This window comes from Chiloscyllium punctatum, unplaced genomic scaffold, assembly GCF_047496795.1.
Source record: "Chiloscyllium punctatum isolate Juve2018m unplaced genomic scaffold, sChiPun1.3 scaffold_1215, whole genome shotgun sequence".
Classification (NCBI taxonomy): domain Eukaryota; kingdom Metazoa; phylum Chordata; class Chondrichthyes; order Orectolobiformes; family Hemiscylliidae; genus Chiloscyllium; species Chiloscyllium punctatum.
The window spans coordinates 398-17500 of record NW_027310949.1 but is presented as its reverse complement, the minus strand read 5'-3'; the positions used below and the strand labels follow the sequence as shown (position 1 = coordinate 17500).

The 17103-nt window shown below is 60.4% G+C and overlaps 1 protein-coding gene and 1 long non-coding RNA gene across 2 annotated transcripts in view; both read right to left on the bottom strand.

The window, feature by feature from the left end:
• Positions 1 to 1405, bottom strand: part of LOC140474844 (uncharacterized) — a 3096-nt gene extending 1691 nt beyond the window's left edge. Inside the window, exons 1-2 of the long non-coding RNA XR_011959465.1 lie at positions 667 to 1405; positions 1 to 613 (exon numbers count right to left, since the gene is read on the bottom strand). The exon at positions 1 to 613 is cut by the window's left edge and continues 1691 nt beyond it. This is a non-coding gene — a long non-coding RNA (uncharacterized lncRNA). The remainder of the gene's footprint in view (positions 614 to 666) is intronic.
• A 1-nt stretch (position 1406) lies between these two features.
• On the bottom strand, positions 1407 to 14656 carry LOC140474843 (peripheral myelin protein 22-like). The gene is made up of 4 exons (XM_072567733.1): positions 14571 to 14656; positions 11924 to 12035; positions 10921 to 11061; positions 1407 to 1809 (listed from the first exon to the last, which is right to left on the bottom strand). The coding sequence occupies exons 1-4, from the start codon at positions 14649 to 14651 to the stop codon at positions 1643 to 1645; spliced, it is 501 nt and encodes a 166-aa protein (XP_072423834.1). The 5' UTR covers positions 14652 to 14656; the 3' UTR covers positions 1407 to 1642.
• Between the last annotated feature and the right edge of the window lie 2447 nt (positions 14657 to 17103).

Genomic DNA, 17103 nt, shown 5'->3' with positions numbered 1-17103 from the left:
TCGCCTCCATATCCTTGGACACTGCGGGCACTCTGGGTAATTTAGCACGGTCAATCCCCCACCCTAACCTGCACATCCCTGGGCACTATGGGTAATTTAGCACGGTCAATCCCCCACCCTAACCCGCACATCCCTGGGCACTATGGGTAATTTAGCACGGTCAATCCCCCACCCTAACCCGCACATCCCTGGGCACTATGGGTAATTTAGCACGGTCAATCCCCCCGCTAACCCGCACATCCCTGGGCACTATGGGTAATTTAGCACGGTCAATCCCCCACCCTAACCCGCACATCCCTGGGCACTATGGGTAATTTAGCACGGTCAATCCCCCACCCTAACCCACACATCCCTGGGCACTATGGGTAATTTAGCATGGTCAATCCCCCCCCTAACCTGCACATCCCTGGGCACTATGGGTAATTTAGCATGGTCAATCCCCACCATAACCTGCACATCCCTGGGCACTATGGGTAATTTAGCACGGTCAATCCCACCCTAACCTACACATCCCTGGGCACTATGGGTAATTTAGCACGGTCAATCCCCCACCCTAACCCGCACATCCCTGGGCACTATGGGTAATTTAGCACGGCCAATCCCCCACCCTAACCTGCACATCCCTGGGCACTATGGGTAATTTAGCACGGTCAATCCCACCCTAACCTACACATCCCTGGGCACTATGGGTAATTTAGCACGGCCAATCCCCACCCTAACCTGCCCGTCTTTGGACTGTGGGAGGAAACCGGAGCCCCCCGGAGGAATCCCACGCAGACCCGGGGGGTGGGGAATGTGCAAACCCCCCACAGGGAGAGTCCCCACCCCGAGGCTGGGATCGAACCTGGGTCCCTGGCGCCGTGAGGCAGCAGGCGCTAACCCACCGAGACACCGCGCTGCCCTGAATGATTAAACCCTGCCCCTGCAGTGTACCATTCCTCAATACTGACCCTCTGACAGTGCGGCCCTCCCTCAGTACTGGGCACCAAGAGGGAGGGAGGGAGGGAGGGAGGGAGTGTGGGCCTGGATTATGGAGCTCAAGGCCTAGAGTATATCCATCTCCCTCCGACAGTGCGGCCCTCCCTCAGTACTGGGCACTGGGAGGGAGGGAGGGAGGGAGGGAGTGTGGGCCTGGATTATGGAGCTCAAGGCCTAGAGTATATCCATCTCCCTCCGACAGTGCGGCCCTCCCTCAGTACTGGGCACCAGGAGGGAGGGAGGGAGGGAGGGAGTGTGGGCCTGGATTATGGAGCTCAAGGCCTAGAGTATATCCATCTCCCTCCGACAGTGCGGCCCTCCCTCAGTACTGGGCACCGGGAGGGAGGGAGGGAGTGTGGGCCTGGATTATGGAGCTCAAGGCCTAGAGTATATCCATCTCCCTCCGACAGTGCGGCCCTCCCTCAGTACTGGGCACCGGGAGGGAGGGAGGGAGGGAGGGAGTGTGGGCCTGGATTATGGAGCTCAAGGCCTAGAGTATATCCATCTCCCTCCGACAGTGCGGCCCTCCCTCAGTACTGGTTGGGGGATTTGATGGGGCGGGGGGGGGTGTTAGTTGGTTGCTCCAGGATGTGATGCTGACCCAGAGGGTGTGAGATGAAGAGGGTAACAGACATTGAAAACCCCCCTGGCCCACCCCAGCCCCTCAGTCTAACTTGCGAAGGTGTATGTACATTGTGCCGCTGCAGACGGTGAGCGGGAAGCTGAGCCAGGCCAAGATGTAACTGTATCCGAAGGATCCCTGTGTCTGAGCTCCGTGGATCTGCCTCTCGTGCAGGGTATAGATCAGCGCCGACACCAACACGCACAGACCTGCGGAAGCGAAGGGGAAGGCTAGTGGAAGGTCAGGGGGGTTTGGGGGGGGTGGGGGGGAGAGAGAGACCCAAACGACGCACGTCTCTCATCCCCCACAACCCCTCATCGCTCAGGGGACTGGAGGGAGGGGCTTCGATGGGGTGGGAAGGGGGGGTTAGAGTGTGGAGGGAGGCTGTTGGATGGTAGGGACCGCGCCTCAAGGGGGTGGAGGGAGGGTGTTGGGTGGGAGAGACCATGCCTCAGGGGGTGGAGGGAGAGTGTTGAATGGTAGTGACGTACCTCAGGGTGTGGAGGGACTGTGCTGGGTGGTAGTGACTGTCCCTCAGGGTGTGGAGGGAGGGTGTTGGGTGGTAGTGACTGTCCCTCAGGGTGTGGAGGGAGGGTGTTGGGTGGTAGTGACTGTCCCTCAGGGTGTGGAGGGAGGGTGTTGGGTGGTAGTGACTGTCCCTCAGGGTGTGGAGGGAGGGGGTGGTGGTAGTGAATGTACCTCAGGGTGTGGAGGGAGGGTGTTGGATGGTAGAGACCGTGCCTCAGGGTGTGGAGGGAGGGTGTTCAATGGTAGTGACCGTGTCTCAGGGTGTGGAGGGAGCATGTTGGGTTGTAGTGACCGTGTCTCAGGGTGTGGGGGGAGGGTGTTGGATGGTGGTGACCGTGCCTCAGGGTGTGGAGGGAGGGTGCTGGGCGGTAGTGACCGTGTCTCAGGGTGTGGAGGGAGGGTGTTGGATGGTGGTGACCGTGCCTCAGGGGGTGGAGGGAGGGTGTTGGATGGTAAAGACCGTGCCTCAGGGGGTGGAGGGAGGGTGTTGGGTGGTAGGGACCGTGCCTCAGGGGGTGGAGGGAGGGTGTTGGGTGGTAGGGACCGTGCCTCAGGGTGTGGAGGGAGGGTGTTGGGTGGTAGGGACCGTGCCTCAGGGGGTGGAGGGAGGGTGTTGGATGGTAGGGACCGTGCCTCAGGGTGTGGAGGGAGGGTGTTGGATGGTAGAGACCGTGCCTCAGGGGGTGGAGGGAGGGTGTTGGGTGGTAGGGACCGTGCCTCAGGGTGTGGAGGGAGGGTGTTGGGTGGTAGGGACCGTGTCTCAGGGTGTGGAGGGAGGGTGTTGTTGGTAGTTACCGCGCCTCTGGGTGTGGAGGGAGGGTGCTGGCTGGTAGTTACCGCGCCTCTGGGTGTGGAGGGAGGGTGCTGGCTGGTAGTTACCGCACCTCTGGGTGTGGAGGGAGGGTGCTGGCTGGTAGTGACCGCGCCTCTGGGTGTTGGCTGGTAGTGACCGCCCCACATGGTGTGGATGAAGGGTGTTGGGTGGTAGTGACCGCACCTCTGGGTGTGGAGGAGGAGGGTGGATGGTAGTGACCGCGCCTCTGGGTGTGTAGGGAGGATTCTGGGTGTTGGTGACCGCGCCTCTGGGTGTGTAGGGAGGGCGCTGGGTGGTAGTGACCGCGCCTCTGGGTGTGTAGGGAGGGTTCTGGGTGGTAGTGACCGCGCCTCTGGGTGTGGAGGGAGGGTGTTGGGTGGTAGTGACCGCCCCTCTGGGTGTGTAGGGAGGGTTCTGGGTGGTAGTGACCGCGCCTCTGGGTGTGTAGGGAGGGCGCTGGGTGGTAGTGACCTCATCTCAGGGTATAGAGGGAGGGTGTTTGCTGGTAGTGACTGCCCCTCAGGGTGTGGAGGGAGGGTGTTGCGTGGTAGTGACCGCACATCTGGGTGTGGAGGAGGAGGGTGGATGGTAGTGACCGCGCCTCTGGGTGTGGAGGGAGGGTGTTGGGTGGTAGTGACGTACCTCAGGGTGTGGAGGGAGGGTGTTGGGTGGTAGTGACTGTCCCTCAGGGTGTGGAGGGAGGGTGTTGGGTGGTAGTGACGTACCTCAGGGTGTGGAGAGAGGGTGTTGGGTGGTAGTGACGTACCTCAGGGTGTGGAGGGAGGGTGTTGGGTGGTAGTGACGTACCTCAGGGTGTGGAGGGAGGGTGTTGGGTGGTAGTGACGTACCTCAGGGTGTGGAGGGAGGGTGTTGGGTGGTAGTGACTGTCCCTCAGGGTGTGGAGGGAGGGTGTTGGGTGGTAGTGACGTACCTCAGGGTGTGGAGAGAGGATGTTGGGTGGTAGTGACGTACCTCAGGGTGTGGAGGGAGGGTGTTGGGTGGTAGTGACGTACCTCAGGGTGTGGAGGGAGGGTGTTGGGTGGTAGTGACGTACCTCAGGGTGTGGAGGGAGGGTGTTGGGTGGTAGTGACTGTCCCTCAGGGTGTGGAGGGAGGGTGTTGGGTGGTAGTGACGTACCTCAGGGTGTGGAGAGAGGGTGTTGGGTGGTAGTGACGTACCTCAGGGTGTGGAGGGAGGGTGTTGGGTGGTAGTGACGTACCTCAGGGTGTGGAGGGAGGGTGTTGGGTGGTACTGACTGTACTTCAGGGTGTGGAGGGAGGGTGCTGGGTGGTAGTGACCAAACCTCTGGGTGTGGAGGGAGGGTGTTGGGTGGTAGTGACCGCGCCTCTGGGTGTGGAGGGAGGGTGTGGTGGTAGTGACCGTGCCCCTGGGTGTGGAGGGAGGGTGTTGGGTGGTAGTGACCGTGCTCAACGTGTGGAGGGAGGATGTTGGGTGGTAGTGATCGTACTCAGGGTGTGGTGGGAGGGTGTAGGATGGTAGTGACTGTACCTCAGGGTGTGGAGGGAGGTTGCTGTGTGGTAGTGACCGCCCCTCAGTGTGTGGAGGGAGGGTGGTGGATGGTAGTGACTGTACCTCAGTGTGTGGAGGGAGGGTGTTGGGTGGTAGTGACCGTACTCAGGTTGTGGAGGGAGGGTGTTGGGTGGTAGTGACCGTGCTTCAGGGTGTGGAGGGAGGGTGTTGGATGGTACTGTCCGTGCTCAGGGTGTGGAGGGAGGGTGCCGGGTGGTAGTGACAGTGCCCAGGGTGAGGAGAGAGGGTGCCGGGTGGTAGTGACAGTGCTCAGGGTGTAGAGGGAGGGTGTTGGATGGTAGTGACCATTCTCAGGGTGTGGAGGGAGGGTGTTGGATGGTAGTCACCATACCTCAGTGTGTGGAGGGTGGGTGTTGGATGGTAGTGACTGTCCCTCAGAGTGTGGAGGGAGGGTGTTGAATGGTAGTGACTGTCCCTCAGAGTGTGGAGGGAGTTTGTTTGCTGGTAGTGACTGTCCCTCAGAGTGTGGAGGGAGGGTGTTTGCTGGTAGTGACCACCCCACAGAGTGTGGAGGGAGGGTGTTGGGTGGTAGTGACCGCGCCTCTGGGTGTGGAGGGAGGATGTTGGGTGGTAGTGACCGCACCTCTGAGTGTGGAGGGAGGGCGCTGTGTGTTAGTGACCGCGCCTCTTGGTGTGGAGAGAGGGTGTTTGCTGGTAGTGACCGCGCCTCTGGGTGTGGAGGGAGGGCGCTGTGTGTTAGTGACCGCGCCTCTGGGTGTGGAGGGAGGGTGTTTGCTGGTAGTGACCGCGCCTCTGGGTGTGGAAGGAGGGTGTTTGCTGGTAGTGACCGCGCCTCTGGGTGTGGAGGGAGTTTGTTGGGTGGTAGTGACCGCCCCTCAGGGTGTGGAGGGAGGGCGCTGGGTGGTAGTGACCGCGCCTCTGGGTGTGGAGGGAGTTTGTTTGCTGGTAGTGACCGCGCCTCTGGGTGTGGAGGGAGGGTGTTGAATGGTAGTGACTGTCCCTCAGAGTGTGGAGGGAGGGTGTTGGGTGGTAGTGACTGTCCCTCAGAGTGTGGAGGGAGGGTGTTGGGTGGTTGTGACCGCGCCTCTGGGTGTGGAGGGAGGGTGTTTGCTGGTAGTGACCACCCCACAGGGTGTGGAGGTAGAGTGTTGGCTGGTAGTGACCGCGCCTCTGGGTGTGGAGGGAGTTTGTTTGCTGGTAGTGACCGCGCCTCTGGGTGTGGAGGGAGGGTGTTTGCTGGTAGTGACCACCCCACAGGGTGTGGAGGTAGAGTGTTGGCTGGTAGTGACCGCGCCTCTGGGTGTGGAGGGAGTTTGTTTGCTGGTAGTGACCGCGCCTCTGGGTGTGGAGGGAGGGTGTTGGGTGGTAGTGACTATACCTCAGGGTGTGGAGGGAGGGTGTTGGGTGGTAGTGACCGCGCCTCTGGGTGTGGAGGGGGGGCGCTGTGTGGTAGTGACCGCGCCTCTGGGTGTGGAGGGAGGGGGTGGTGGTAGTGACCGCGCCTCTGGGTGTGGAGGGGGGGCGCTGTGTGGTAGTGACCGCGCCTCCGGGTGTGGAGGGAGGGGGTGGTGGTAGTTACTGTACCTCAGGGTGTGGAGGGAGGGTGTTGGGTGGTAGTGACCGCCCCTCAGTGTGTGGAGGGAGGGTGGTGGATGGTAGTGACCGCACCTCAGGGTGTGGAGGGAGGGTGTAGGATGGTAGTGACTGTACCTCAGGATGTGGAGGGAGGTTGCTGTGTGGTAGTGACCGCCCCTCAGTGTGTGGAGGGAGGGTGGTGGATGGTAGTGACTGTACCTCAGTGTGTGGAGGGAGTGTGGTGGATGGTAGTGACTGTACCTCAGTGTGTGGAGGGAGTGTGGTGGATGGTAGTGACTGTACCTCAGGGTGTGGAGGGAGGGTGTTGGATGGTAGTGACTGTACTCAGGTTGTGGAGGGAGGGTGTTGGGTGGTAGTGACCGTGCTTCAGGGTGTGGAGGGAGGGTGTTGGATGGTACTGTCCGTGCTCAGGGTGTGGAGGGAGGGTGCCGGGTGGTAGTGACAGTGCTCAGGGTGTGGAGAGAGGGTGCCGGGTGGTAGTGACAGTGCTCAGGGTGTAGAGGGAGGGTGTTGAATGGTAGTGACTGTCCCTCAGAGTGTGGAGGGAGGGTGCCGGGTGGTAGTGACAGTGCTCAGGGTGTAGAGGGAGGGTGCCGGGTGGTAGTGACAGTGCTCAGGGTGTGGAGGGAGGGTGTTGGATGGTAGTCACCATACCTCAGTGTGTGGAGGGAGGGTGTTGAATGGTAGTGACTGTCCCTCAGAGTGTGGAGGGAGGGTGTTGGATGGTAGTGACTGTCCCTCAGAGTGTGGAGGGAGGGTGTTGAATGGTAGTGACTGTCCCTCAGAGTGTGGAGGGAGGGTGTTGAATGGTAGTGACTGTCCCTCAGAGTGTGGAGGGAGGGTGTTGGGTGGTTGTGACCGCGCCTCTGGGTGTGGAGGGAGTTTGTTTGCTGGTAGTGACTGCGCCTCTGGGTGTGGAGGGAGGGCGCTGTGTGGTAGTGACCGCGCCTCTGGGTGTGGAGGGAGGGTGTTTGCTGGTAGTGACCGCGCCTCTGGGTGTGGAGGGAGGGTGTTGGCTGGTAGTGACCGCGCCTCTGGGTGTGGAGGGAGGGCGCTGTGTGGTAGTGACCGCGCCTCTGGGTGTGGAGGGAGGGTGTTGGCTGGTAGTGACCGCGCCTCTGGGTGTGGAGGGAGTTTGTTTGCTGGTAGTGACCGCGCCTCTGGGTGTGGAGGGAGTTTGTTTGCTGGTAGTGACCGCGCCTCTGGGTGTGGAGGGAGGGTGTTGGGTGGTAGTGATCGTACTCAGGGGGTGGTGGGAGGGTGTAGGATGGTAGTGACTGTACCTCAGGGTGTGGAGGGAGGTTGCTGTGTGGTAGTGACCGCCCCTCAGTGTGTGGAGGGAGGGTGGTGGATGGTAGTGACTGTACCTCAGTGTGTGGAGGGAGGGTGTTGGGTGGTAGTGACCGTACTCAGGTTGTGGAGGGAGGGTGTTGGGTGGTAGTGACCGTACTCAGGTTGTGGAGGGAGGGTGTTGGGTGGTAGTGACCGTGCTTCAGGGTGTGGAGGGAGGGTGTTGGATGGTACTGTCCGTGCTCAGGGTGTGGAGGGAGGGTGCCGGGTGGTAGTGACAGTGCTCAGGGTGAGGAGAGAGGGTGCCGGGTGGTAGTGACAGTGCTCAGGGTGTAGAGGGAGGGTGTTGGATGGTAGTGACCATTCTCAGGGTGTGGAGGGAGGGTGTTGGATGGTAGTCACCATACCTCAGTGTGTGGAGGGTGGGTGTTGGATGGTAGTGACTGTCCCTCAGAGTGTGGAGGGAGGGTGTTGAATGGTAGTGACTGTCCCTCAGAGTGTGGAGGGAGGGTGTTGGGTGGTTGTGACCGCGCGTCTGGGTGTGGAGGGAGGGTGTTTGCTGGTAGTGACCGCCCCACAGGGTGTGGAGGGAGGGTGTTGGATGGTAGGGACCGCGCCTCAAGGGGGTGGAGGGAGGGTGTTGGATGGTAGGGACCATGCCTCAGGGGGTGGAGGGAGGGTGTTGGATGGTAGGGACCATGCCTCAGGGGGTGGAGGGAGAGTGTTGAATGGTAGTGACTGTCCCTCAGAGTGTGGAGGGAGGGTGTTTGCTGGTAGTGACCGCCCCACAGGGTGTGGAGGGAGGGTGTTGGGTGGTAGTGACCGCGCCTCTGGGTGTGGAGGGAGGATGTTGGGTGGTAGTGACCGCACCTCTGAGTGTGGAGGGAGGGCGCTGTGTGTTAGTGACCGCGCCTCTTGGTGTGGAGAGAGGGTGTTGGCTGGTAGTGACCGCGCCTCAGGGTGTGGAGGGAGAGGGTGGTGGTAGTGACCGCGCCTCTGGGTGTGGAGGGAGGGTGTTGGCTGGTAGTGACCGCGCCTCTGGGTGTGGAGGGAGTTTGTTTGCTGGTAGTGACCGCGCCTCTGGGTGTGGAGGGAGGGTGTTGGCTGGTAGTGACCGCGCCTCTTGGTGTGGAGAGAGGGTGTTGGCTGGTAGTGACCGCGCCTCAGGGTGTGGAGGGAGAGGGTGGTGGTAGTGACCGCGCCTCTGGGTGTGGAGGGAGGGTGTTGGCTGGTAGTGACCGCGCCTCTGGGTGTGGAGGGAGTTTGTTTGCTGGTAGTGACCGCGCCTCTGGGTGTGGAGGGAGGGTGTTTGCTGGTAGTGACCGCGCCTCTGGGTGTGGAGGGAGGGTGTTTGCTGGTAGTGACCGCGCCTCAGGGTGTGGAGGGAGAGGGTGGTGGTAGTGACCGCGCCTCTGGGTGTGGAGGGAGGGTGTTGGCTGGTAGTGACCGCGCCTCTGGGTGTGGAGGGAGTTTGTTTGCTGGTAGTGACCGCGCCTCTGGGTGTGGAGGGAGGGTGTTTGCTGGTAGTGACCACGCCTCTGGGTGTGGAGGGAGAGGGTGGTGGTAGTGACCGCGCCTCTGGGTGTGGAGGGAGGGCGCTGTGTGGTAGTGACCGCGCCTCTGGGTGTGGAGGGGGGGGCGCTGTGTGGTAGTGACCGCGCCTCTGGGTGTGGAGGGAGGGGGTGGTGGTAGTGACCGCGCCGCTGGGTGTGGAGGGGGGCGCTGTGTGGTAGTGACCGCGCCTCCGGGTGTGGAGGGAGGGGGTGGTGGTAGTTACTGTACCACAGGGTGTGGAGGGAGGGTGTTGGGTGGTAGTGATCGTACTCAGGGTGTGGAGGGAGGGTGTAGGATGGTAGTGACTGTACCTCAGGATGTGGAGGGAGGTTGCTGTGTGGTAGTGACCGCCCCTCAGTGTGTGGAGGGAGGGTGGTGGATGGTAGTGACTGTACCTCAGTGTGTGGAGGGAGTGTGGTGGATGGTAGTGACTGTACCTCAGGGTGTGGAGGGAGGGTGTTGGATGGTAGTGACCGTACTCAGGTTGTGGAGGGAGGGTGTTGGGTGGTAGTGACCGTGCTTCAGGGTGTGGAGGGAGGGTGTTGGATGGTACTGTCCGTGCTCAGGGTGTGGAGGGAGGGTGCCGGGTGGTAGTGACAGTGCTCAGGGTGTGGAGAGAGGGTGCCGGGTGGTAGTGACAGTGCTCAGGGTGTAGAGGGAGGGTGTTGAATGGTAGTGACTGTCCCTCAGAGTGTGGAGGGAGGGTGTTGGATGGTAGTGACTGTCCCTCAGAGTGTGGAGGGAGGGTGTTGGGTGGTTGTGACTGTCCCTCAGAGTGTGGAGGGAGGGTGTTAAATGGTAGTGACTGTCCCTCAGGGTGTGGAGGGAGGGTGTTGGGTGGTTGTGACCGCGCCTCTGGGTGTGGAGGGAGTTTGTTTGCTGGTAGTGACTGCGCCTCTGGGTGTGGAGGGAGGGCGCTGTGTGGTAGTGACCGCGCCTCTGGGTGTGGAGGGAGGGTGTTGGCTGGTAGTGACCGCGCCTCTGGGTGTGGAGGGAGGGCGCTGTGTGGTAGTGACCGCGCCTCTGGGTGTGGAGGGAGTTTGTTTGCTGGTAGTGACCGCGCCTCTGGGTGTGGAGGGAGTTTGTTTGCTGGTAGTGACCGCGCCTCTGGGTGTGGAGGGAGGATGTTGGGTGGTAGTGACCGCACCTCTGGGTGTGGAGGGACGGCGCTGTGTGGTAGTGACCGCGCCTCTGGGTGCGGAGGGACGGCGCTGTGTGGTAGTGACCGCGTCTCTGGGTGTGGAGGGAGGATGTTGGGTGGTAGTGACCGCACCTCTGGGTGTGGAGGGAGGATGTTGGGTGGTAGTGACCGCGCCTCTGGGTGTGGAGGGAGGATGTTGGGTGGTAGTGACCGCACCTCTGGGTGTGGAGGGAGGATGTTGGGTGGTAGTGACCGCGCCTCTGGGTGTGGAGGGAGGATGTTGGGTGGTAGTGACCGCACCTCTGGGTGTGGAGGGAGTTTGTTTGCTGGTAGTGACCGCGCCTCTGGGTGTGGAGGGAGGGTGTTGGCTGGTAGTGACCGCCCCACAGGGTGTGGAGGGAGGGTGTTGGGTGGTAGTGACCGCGCCTCTGGGTGTGGAGGGAGGATGTTGGGTGGTAGTGACCGCACCTCTGGGTGAGTAGGGAGGGTGGTGGGTGGTAGTGACTGCGCCTCTGGGTGTGGAGGGAGGGTGTTTGCTGGTAGAGACCGCGCCTCAGGGTGTGGAGGGAGGGCGGTGGGTGGTAGTGACCGCGCCTTTGGTGTGGAGGGAGGGTGTTTGCTGGTAGTGACCGCGCCTCTGGGTGTGGAGGGAGGATGTTGGATGGTAGTGACCGCGCCTCTGGGTGTGGAGGGAGGGCGCTGTGTGTTAGTGACCGCCCCACAGGGTGTGGAGGGAGGGGGTGGTGGTAGTGACCGCGCCTCTGGGTGTGGAGGGAGGGTGTTGGCTGGTAGTGACCGCGCCTCAGGGTGTGAAGGGAGGGTGTTGGGTGGTAGTGACCGCGCCTCTGGGTGTGGAGGGAGGGGGGGGTGGTGGTGGACACTGACCTGCGAAGACCTGCAGGATCCCAGTCAGGTAGAAGAGACTCCCCTTCCTGAGGGTGTAGAGCTGGCACAGGAAGCTGAGGAGGGATCCGCTGGAGAAGAGGACGGACACTACCATCAGCGCCTGGGAGGCGTGCAGCCAGTCTGCAGGAGAGAAGCGCGCCCGTCGTTATCCGGCGCTGGGCCACGGCGGGGGGAGTCCGACAGCGTGAGGCAGCGATGGCCGCCGCCCTACCCACAACGCACCGCGCCCCTGAAAGCCCCCTATATCTCTCAGCGGGGCAAGCGGGTTGATTGTGCATCACAGCCCCGCCTCCTGCCGCACGTCACACAGGGGCCCACTCAGCCCCGCCTCCTGCCGCACGTCACACAGGGGCCCATTCAGCCCCGCCTCCTGCCTCACGTCACACAGGGGCCCATTCAGCCCCGCCTCCTGCCTCACGTCACACAGGGGCCCATTCAGCCCCGCCTCCTGCCCCACGTCACACAGGGGCCTATTCAGCCCCGCCTCCTGCCGCACGTCACACAGGGGCCCATTCAGCCCCGCCTCCTGCCGCACGTCACACAGGGGCCCATTCAGCTCCGCCTCCTGCTGCACGTCACACAGGGACAGGAGGCCATTCAGCCCCTCCTCCCTTCCCCAGCCCGTTACACAGAGGGACAGGAGGCCATTCAGCCCCCTCCCTCCCTCCTCCAGCCCGTTACACACAGGGACAGGAGGCCATTCAGCCCCTCCTCCCTCCCTCCAGCCCGTTACACACAGGGACAGGAGGCCATTCAGCCCCTCCTCCCTCCTCCAGCCCGTTACACACAGGGACAGGAGGCCATTCAGCCCCTCCTCCCTCCTCCTCCAGCCTGTTACACACAGGGACAGGAGGCCATTCAGCCCCTCCTCCCTCCTCCAGCCCGTTACACACAGGGACAGGAGGCCATTCAGCCCCTCCTCCTCCAGCCTGTTACACAGAGGAGGCCATTCAGCCCGTCTCACACACACGGTTTGACCCACCTTCCGGGCCTGCTGGCCCAAAGCCGGTGCAAGCCCATTGGCGACCGCTCTGACTGTACACACACTGTCTCCACAGGTCACGGCTCTGGCCCTCCCCTGGGACCCACCAGGCCTGTAGGACACACAGAGGGAGAGTCAGTAAGGCCCCCTCTACACTGCCCCCACTCCCAGGGACAGGGGGTTAGAGACAGGGTAAAGCTCCCTGTACCCTGTCTCCCCGGGGACAGCACGGGGGGTTAGAGACAGGGTAAAGCTCACTGTACCCTGCCCAGCTCTCCCTGGGGACAGCACGGGGGGGTTGGAGACAGGGTAAAGCTCCCTGTACCCTGCCCAGCTCTCCCTGGGGACAGTAGGGGGGGTGAGAGACATGGTAAAGCTCCCTGTACCCTGCCCAGCTCTCCCTGGGGACAGCAGGGGGAGTTAGAGACAGGGTAAAGCTCCCTGTACCCTGCCCAGCTCTCCCTGGGAACAGCAGGGGGGTTAGAGACAGGGTAAAGCTCCCTGTACCCTGTCTCCCTGGGGACAGCAGGGAGGTTAGAGACAGGGTAAAGCTCTCTGTACCCTGCCCAGCTCTCCCTGGGGACAGCACGGGAGGGGTTAGAGACAGGGTAAAGCTCCCTGTACCCTGCCCAGCTCTCCCTGGGGACAGTAGGGGGGTTAGAGACAGGATAAAGCTCCCTGTACCCTGCCCAGCTCTCCCTGGGGACAGCAGGGGGGGGGGTTAGAGACAGGGTAAAGCTCCCTGTACCCTGCCCAGCTCTCCCTGGGGACAGTAGGAGGGTTGGAGACAGGGTAAAGCTCCCTGTACCCTGCCCAGCTCTCCCCAGGGACAGTAGGGGGGTTGGAGACAGGGTAAAGCTCCCTGTACCCTGTCTCCCTGGGGACAGCACGGGGGGTTAGAGACAGGGTAAAGCTCCCTGTACCCTGCCCAGCTCTCCCTGGGGACAGCAGGGGGGGGTTAGAGACAGGGTAAAGCTCCCTGTACCCTGCCCAGCTCTCCCCAGGGACAGTAGGGGCTTGGAGACAGGGTAAAGCTCCCTGTACCCTGCCCAGCTCTCCCTGGGGACAGCACTAGGTTAGAGACAGGGTAAAGCTCCCTGTACCCTGTCTCCCCGGGGACAGCAGGGGGGTTAGAGACAGGGTAAAGCTCCCTGTACCCTGCCCAGCTCTCCCTGGGGACAGTAGGGGGGGTTGGAGACAGGGTAAAGCTCCCTGTACCCTGTCTCCCCAGGGACAGTAGGGGGGGTTAGAGACGGGGTAAAGCTCCCTGTACCCTGCCCAGCTCTCCCTGGGGACAGCAGTGGGGGGGGTTGGAGACAGGGTAAAGCTCCCTGTACCCTGCCCAGCTCTCCCTGGGGACAGTAGGGGGGTTAGAGACAGGATAAAGCTCCCTGTACCCTGCCCAGCTCTCCCTGGGGACAGTAGGGGGGGTTGGAGACAGGGTAAAGCTCCCTGTACCCTGCCCAGCTCTCCCTGGGGACAGCGGGGGGGGGGGGGTTAGAGACAGGGTAAAGCTCCCTGTACCCTGCCCAGCTCTCCCTGGGGACAGTAGGAGGGTTGGAGACAGGGTAAAGCTCCCTGTACCCTGCCCAGCTCTCCCCAGGGACAGTAGGGGGGTTGGAGACAGGGTAAAGCTCCCTGTACCCTGTCTCCCTGGGGACAGCACGGGGGGTTAGAGACAGGGTAAAGCTCACTGTACCCTGCCCAGCTCTCCCTGGGGACAGCACGGGGGGGTTGGAGACAGGGTAAAGCTCCCTGTACCCTGCCCAGCTCTCCCTGGGGACAGCAGGGGGGGGTTAGAGACAGGGTAAAGCTCCCTGTACCCTGCCCAGCTCTCCCTGGGGACAGTAGGAGGGTTGGAGACAGGGTAAAGCTCCCTGTACCCTGCCCAGCTCTCCCTGGGGACAGCAGGGGGGGGTTGGAGACAGGGTAAAGCTCCCTGTACCCTGCCCAGCTCTCCCTGGGGACAGCACTAGGTTAGAGACAGGGTAAAGCTCCCTGTACCCTGCCCCGCTCTCCCTGGGGACAGTAGCGGGGGGTTAGAGACAGGGTAAAGCTCCCTGTACCCTGTCTCCCCGGGGACAGCAGGGGGGTTAGAGACAGGGTAAAGCTCCCTGTACCCTGTCCAGCCCCCCCTGGGGACAGCACTAGGTTAGAGACAGGGTAAAGCTCCCTGTACCCTGTCTCCCCGGGGACAGCAGGGGGGTTAGAGACAGGGTAAAGCTCCCTGTACCCTGCCCAGCTCTCCCTGGGGACAGCAGGGGGGGGTTGGAGACAGGGTAAAGCTCCCTGTACCCTGCCCAGCTCTCCCTGGGGACAGCACGGGGGGGTTGGAGACAGGGTAAAGCTCCCTGTACCCTGCCCAGCCCTCCCTGGGGACAGCACGGGGGGGTTTGGAGACAGGGTAAAGCTCCCTGTACCCTGCCCAGCTCTCCCTGGGGAGAGTACGGGGGGGTTGGAGACAGGGTAAAGCTCCCTGTACCCTGCCCAGCTCTCCCTGGGGACAGTAGGAGGGTTGGAGACAGGGTAAAGCTCCCTGTACCCTGCCCAGCTCTCCCTGGGGACAGTAGGGGGGTTAGAGACAGGGTAAAGCTCTCTGTACCCTGCCCAGCTCTCCCCAGGGGACAGCACGGGGGGGTTGACTTACATTATGAATGGTAGCAATGTAGAGCAGGACCAGCCCAGCCAAATGCAGGACTAGCAGCATTGGGAGCAATGGGGACATCATCCTGGACGGATCTGGAAGACAGAGACCGACTGGTTTTCGGGGTGGTCACAGCGGGAGTCCCTTCTGCCCTTCCCTCCTCCTCCTACCCCCCCACCCCCCCAGTCAGAACCAGCTGATAGTTAGAGACCATCGTCTACACTGTCTCTGTCTCCTGCTGTTCGAATCCATCAGTCCCTGACTGACCCCCCTCCCCCCGTCCTGAACCCACTCTCCGAAACCCTCTGTCTGGGTCTCTCCCCTCACCTCTCACATACTCCCACGGTCTGTGTGTGTGTGTGTGTGTCTCAGTCACTCTGTGTGTGCCTGTGTCACCCTGATTGTGTATGTGTGTGTGTGTCTGTGTCACTCTGTGTATGTGTGTGCGTGTGTGTGTCACACTGTGTGTCTGTGTCACTCTGATTGTGTATGTGTGTGCGTGTGTGTGTCACACTGTGTGTCTGTGTCACTCTATGTGTGCGCGTGTGTGTGTCTGTGTCACTCTGTGTATGTTTGTATCACACTGTGTGTATCTGTGTCACTCTGATTGTGTATGTGTGACGCGTGTGTGTGTCACACTGTGTGTGTGTCACTCTGACTGTGTATGTGTGTGTGTCTGCGTCACTCTGTTTGTGTATGTGTGTGTGCCACACTGTGTGTGTCTGTGTCACTCTGACTGTGTATGTGTGTGTGTCTGTGTCACTCTGTGTATGTGTGTGTGTGTCACACTGTGTGTCTGTGTCACTCTGATTGTGTATGTGTGTGCGTGTGTGTGTCACACTGTGTGTCTGTGTCACTCTATGTGTGCGCGTGTGTGTGTCTGTGTCACTCTGTGTATGTTTGTATCACACTGTGTGTATCTGTGTCACTCTGATTGTGTATGTGTGACGCGTGTGTGTGTCACACTGTGTGTGTGTCACTCTGACTGTGTATGTGTGTGTGTCTGTGTCACTCTGTTTGTGTATGTGTGTGTGCCACACTGTGTGTGTCTGTGTCACTCTGACTGTGTATGTGTGTGTGTCTGTGTCACTCTGTGTATGTGTGTGTGTGTCACACTGTGTGTCTGTGTCACTCTGATTGTGTATGTGTGTGCGTGTGTGTGTCACACTGTGTGTCTGTGTCACTCTATGTGTGCGCGTGTGTGTGTCTGTGTCACTCTGTGTATGTTTGTATCACACTGTGTGTATCTGTGTCACTCTGATTGTGTATGTGTGACGCGTGTGTGTGTCACACTGTGTGTGTGTCACTCTGACTGTGTATGTGTGTGTGTCTGTGTCACTCTGTTTGTGTATGTGTGTGTGCCACACTGTGTGTGTCTGTGTCACTCTGACTGTGTATGTGTGTGTGTCTGTGTCACTCTGTGTATGTGTGTGTGTGTCACACTGTGTATCTGTGTCACTCTGATTGTGTATGTGTGTGCGTGTGTATGTCACACTGTGTGTGTCTGTGTCACTCTGATTGTGTATGTGTGTGCGTCACACTGTGTGTGTGTCACTCTGTTTGTGTATGTGTGTGTGTACGTGTGTGTGTCACACTGTGTGTGTCTGTGTCACTCTGTATATGTGTGTGTGTGTCACACTGTGTGTGTCTGTGTCACTCTGTATGTGTGTCACTTCGTGTATGTGTGTGTGTCAGTCTGTCACTGTGTGTGTGTCTTTGTGTCACACTGTGTGTGTGTGTGTGTGTCTGTGTCACTCTGTGTGTGTGTCTGTGCCCCTGTGTCACACTGTGTGTGTCACTGTGTATCTGTGTCTCTCTCTGTGCCCCTGTGTCACTCTGTGTGTGTCTGTGTCACTCTGTATGTGTGTCACTTCGTGTATGTGTGTGTGTCAGTCTGTCACTGTGTGTGTGTCTTTGTGTCACACTGTGTGTGTGTGTGTGTGTCTGTGTCACTCTGTGTGTGTGTCTGTGCCCCTGTGTCACACTGTGTGTGTCACTGTGTATCTGTGTCTCTCTCTGTGCCCCTGTGTCACTCTGTGTGTGTGTCTCTCTCTCTATCACTCTGTGTGTGTCTCTGTCACTGTGAGTATGTGTCTCTCTCTGTGTTACTCTGTCTCTCTTTGTGTCTCTGTGTGTCTGTGTGTCTGTGTGTCTTTCTCTCTCTCTCACTATGTGTGTGTGTCTCTGAGTCATTCTGTGTGTGTCTCTCTTTGAGTCACTCTGCATGGCACCCTTTCTCTGTCACTCTGTGTCTGTGTCAGTCTGTGTGTGTGTGTCTCTCTCTCTCTGTGTCAGTCTGTGTGTGTGTGTGTCTCTGTGTCAGTCTGTGTGTGTGTGTGTGTGTGTCTCTGTGTCAGTCTGTGTGTGTGTCTCTGTGTCAGTCTGTGTGTGTAAGTCTGTGTGTGTGTGTCTCTGTGTCAGTCTGTGTGTGTGTCTCTGTATATGTGTGTGTGTGTCTCTGTGTCAGTGTGTGTGTGTGTCTCTGTATATGTGTGTGTGTCTCTGTGTCAGTGTGTGTGTGTCTCTGTATATGTGT